At 52.1% G+C, this 4417-nt stretch overlaps 1 protein-coding gene across 4 annotated transcripts in view; it reads right to left on the bottom strand.

Annotated features, from left to right (window-relative positions):
* Positions 1-4417, bottom strand: part of SLC38A10 (solute carrier family 38 member 10) — a 47421-nt gene that overhangs the window by 40452 nt on the left and 2552 nt on the right. For all 4 annotated transcript variants that reach the window (XM_017524888.2, XM_017524894.2, XM_017524890.2 and 1 more), the window contains exon 2: positions 421-538. In XM_017524888.2, coding sequence (XP_017380377.1) covers positions 421-538 — 118 coding nt within the window. The remainder of the gene's footprint in view (positions 1-420; positions 539-4417) is intronic.

Below are 4417 nucleotides of genomic sequence, written 5' to 3'. Positions count from 1 at the left end.
CGGGGTTTCACCATGTTGACCAGGATGGTCTCGATCTCTTGACCTCGTGATCCACCCGCCTCGGCCTCCCACAGTGCTGGGATTACAGGCTTGAGCCACCGCGCCCAGCCTTTTTAATTTTTTTTGAGACAGGATCTCACTATTTCACCCAGGCTGGAGTACAATGGCATGATCACAGCTCACTGCCACCTCAGATTCTCAGGCTCAGGGGATCCTCCCACCTCAGCCTCCCAAATAGTTGGGAGGACAGGCACATGCAACCACGCCCGGCTAACTTTCCTGTAGCATTACATCTTAAAATAAGAGAAAAAAATCCTGCTATTCAATGAACTCTTGAAGAATAAAGTAGAGAAATAAATAAATAAAAGGCATAAGGCCCCTGCCCCAGGTCCAGAGCCACCTAGTCAAGAGCGCGCTCACCCAGGCCGGCATAGGTCCTCCGCTTGCTCAGGCTGGCCGACTTCACCAGGAACATGCACGACCGGTGCGTCATCCAGGAGCAGAAGAGCAGGAGCAGCGCCCCCAGGACGATGCCACACTAGAGGGTGGACACAGGAACAGGCGTCGACAGCGGCAGGCGCTCCCCAGAGGTCCTCGCCCACACTCCCGGTCACGAGTACCCCCTTCCCCCAGGCCCCACTCCATCCCAGTCTCCTGCCTAGGGTGACCCTTCCTAGCACTGAAAGGGCCATTTCCTTGGTGTGCTGGCCGCACCTGCCCAGGGACTAAGAGCTGCTGTGAAGAGCCCCGGGCGCCTCTGAAGACTTCCTCCAGTCCTAAGACAGCTGGGTGCTGCCAGCTCATGCCCTGCTCTCTGCACACGCCCTACACGCACCATGTCTAGCCACTCGGCTCCACAGCTACGAGGAGCGAATGCGTTCTGGAAGGAAGAGATTCAAAATGCCATTTTCGCCGTTCTCATAAGTTAAATAGACACTTACTGTTGACCTGGCGATTAACTGCACCCCTACGTATTTACTTACCCAAGAGATGTGAAAATGTGTTCATGCAAAAGCCTGTGTGCCGATGTTTACGGCAGGCCTATCCACAACGCAGAAATGGAAAAAACCACCCAAATGTCCTTTAACCAGCGAATGGATAACTGCGGTCCATTCCGTATGGGAACGTTAGTCAGCAGTAAAGAGGGGTGACTAGTGACACCCACAGTGACGTGGATGTGACTCGAACCCACCATGCTGAGTGGAAGAAGCGGGACTCTGAAGGCTACAAACTGTGTCCTTCTGTTTGCAGGATGCTCAGAAAAGGCAAACTTGTAGGCCAGGGAACAGGTCAGTGTTGCCAGGTGCCGGGGGTGCAGAGTGGCTGATGACAAAGGGACACGTGGGGGCCGTTGAGGGGATGGGGCTGTATGTTCTGTGTTTGACTGGGGTGGGTATACAGCAAGACTGTGGCCTGTACCCTAAAGAGACTGAATAAGCCAGGCTCATGCCTGGAAACCCAGCACTTTGGGAGGCCGAGGGAGGCAGATCACAAAGTCAGGAGCTTGAGGCCAGCCTGACCAACATAGTGAACCCTATCTCTACTAAAAATACAAAAATGAGCCTGGTGTGATGGTGTGTGCCTGTAATCCCAGCTACTCGGGAGGCTGAGGTAGGAGAATCACTTGAACCCAGGAGTCAGATGTTGCAGTGAGTGGAGATCGCACCACTGCACTCCAGCCTGGCGACAGAGCAAGGCTTGGTCTCACAAAAAAAAAAAAAAAAAAAAAAACAGAGTGAATCTTCCTGCCTTCCTGCATGTCCACTACCTCCATCAAGGTGACACTTAAAACACAAGGACCGCCACACTTGTGCAAGACGTCAGTCATGTGAACCTGGCTGGACCGTGGGGTGGGAGTGCACTCTGCATTTTCCGCTCTGTTCTGTAGACTTAAAACTGCCAAACGTATAAGTCTGGCTGGGCACAGTGGCTCACACCTGTAATCCCAACATTTTGGGAGGCTGAGGCAGGTGGATCATTTGAGGTCAGGAGTTCAAGGCCAGCCTGGTCAACATGGTGAGACCCCCATCTCTACTAAAAACACACACACAAAAATTAGCTGGGCATGGTGGTGGACACCTGTCATCCCAGCTACTTGGGAGGCTGAAGCAGGAGAATTGCTTGAACCCAGGAGGTGGAGGTTGCAGTGAGCCAAGATCACTCCACTGCACTCCAGCCTAGGCGATGGAGTAAGACTTCGTCTCAAAAAAAAAAAGTAAGTCTATTAATACAAAAACTCATGAGATATCACCGAATACTGATCAGAATGGCTCCAGCAGAAAAGACACGCACCACTGCACTCACACGGCTGCTCCAGAGCTGAGCACACACACCCTGAGGCCTGGCCACTCCACACAGGCACACACCTGGTAGAAATGCACCCCTTGCCAATGCCTGGCCAGCTCCTCAGGGCATCACAGAGCTCCCAACAAGAAACACCATAAATGCCTCACGGGGGGTAAAGTACACACACACACACACACACACACACACACACGGTAGTGTAGCGAACAGTGGAGCACAAGCCAGACACTAGCAATAGGGACTCGCATGGCAGGATCCGCCCGCCTCGGTTCAACCAGGCAGCACCACTGTGGGCCACCAGGGGTCAGCAGCGTGCCCTGGGGCAAGCCAGCCACAGAGTACACTCCTTAATCACACAGGTTTGTTCATTACATGAAAATTTGTCAACAGCACATCTGAAGGGTGTACACATTTTTGTATGTTAAAATTCAATAAAACGTTTATATGTGTGCATATATTTTTGTATTTTTTGTATTTGTATTTTGTATTTTTTGTATTTGTATTATTTGTATTTTGTATTTTTTGTATTTTTAGTAGAGACGGGGTTTCATCATGTTGGCCAGGCTGGTCTCAAACTCCTGATCTCAGGTGATCCACCCACCTCGACCTCCCAAAGTGCTGGGAGTACAGGTGTGAGCCACCACGCCCAGCCTATAGATATAGATATTTTTTGAGATGGAAACTCACTCTGTCACCCAGGCTGGAGTGCAGTGGCGTGATCTCAGCTCACTGCAACGTCTACCCGCCCCCTGCCCCCGGGGTTCAAGAGATTCTCCTGCCTCAGCCTCCCAAGTAGCTGGGATTACAGGAGCCTGCCACCGCACCTGGCAAATTTTTGTATTTTAGGTAGAGATGGGGTTTTGCAATCTTAACCAGGCTGGTCTTGAACTCCTGACCTCACAACCTACCCGCCTCAGCCCTCACAAAGTGCTGGGATTACAGGCATGAGCCACCACGCCTGGCCATATAGATGTATTTTTTTTTTAAGTATCGAAACTACTAGAACAAACAAACAAAAAACCAACCCTAAACCAAAGTTTTTCAATGACAAGGCTGCCAAACACTAAACACACATACCCCTTAACTGCCTGCTGGCCTCTCCCTGCACTCCAGTCTGAGGAGGCTGCTGTGGAGGAGATGCTGCCGCCAGATCAGAGCAACAGAGCCTCCCTCTCAGCAGCCCTCAGGACGCGGAGGGACGTCTCTAGTCCTTCATTCCCGACAGGTCTGTGCAGATGCCTGGCTGATCAGCACGTGCTCTGGCAGGGGCCGAGTGTCCACCACATGGCAGGTGGTCCAAGGCTGGAGGCAGCTGGATCATCTGGGCCCTGAGATGTATTTTCACAGGTGTCTAAACCAGAGCCCCTTCCATAGTAGCACTTAACTGACAGGTGTCAAAGATGACAGCCTTTGGGGCTGGGTGCAGTGACTCATGCCTGTAATCCCAGCACTTTGGGAGGCCGAGGTGGGTAGTTCACTGGAGGTCAGGAGTTCGAGACCAGCCTGACCAACACGGTGAAACCCTATCTCTACCAAATACAAAAAAAAAAAAAAAAATTAGCCGGGCATGGTGGCACATGCCTATAATCCCAGCTACTTGGGAAGCTGAGGCAGAAGAGTCACTTGAACTCGGGAGGCAGAGGTTGCAGTGAGCCAAGATCATGCCACTGCACTACAGCCTGGGCAGCAAGAGTGAAAGAAACTCTGACTTGAAAAAACAAAGAAACAAAGATGACAGCCTTTGATTTGCAGGACCAGCCACCGCTCCACCTCCCAAATGCAGTTCTGCTGCCAGGCAAGTCACAGTGGACACTGGGACATGTAGTGGTTCCAGAAACACCCAGAGGTGGCTGACACAAAGGTGGGATTCTCCACACCCAGGGGGCTCTGGAGGCATCTAGCCCTGCTTCCCCCCACAGGCTCACCAACCATATCAGGCAAACAAGTCAGACATAGCAGCCTGCAGGGATCTCCGGGAGGGCTTGAAAATTCCCTCATCAGCCGGGCGCGGTGGCTCAAGCCTGTAATCCCAGCACTTTGGGAGGCTGAGGCGGGTGGATCATGAGGTCAAGAGATCGAGACCATCCTGGTCAACATGGTGAAACCCCGTCTC

This window comes from Cebus imitator, unplaced genomic scaffold, assembly GCF_001604975.1.
Source record: "Cebus imitator isolate Cc_AM_T3 unplaced genomic scaffold, Cebus_imitator-1.0 Scaffold36, whole genome shotgun sequence".
Taxonomy (NCBI): Eukaryota; Metazoa; Chordata; class Mammalia; order Primates; family Cebidae; genus Cebus; species Cebus imitator.
This window is presented reverse-complemented; position numbering and strand designations above follow the sequence as displayed.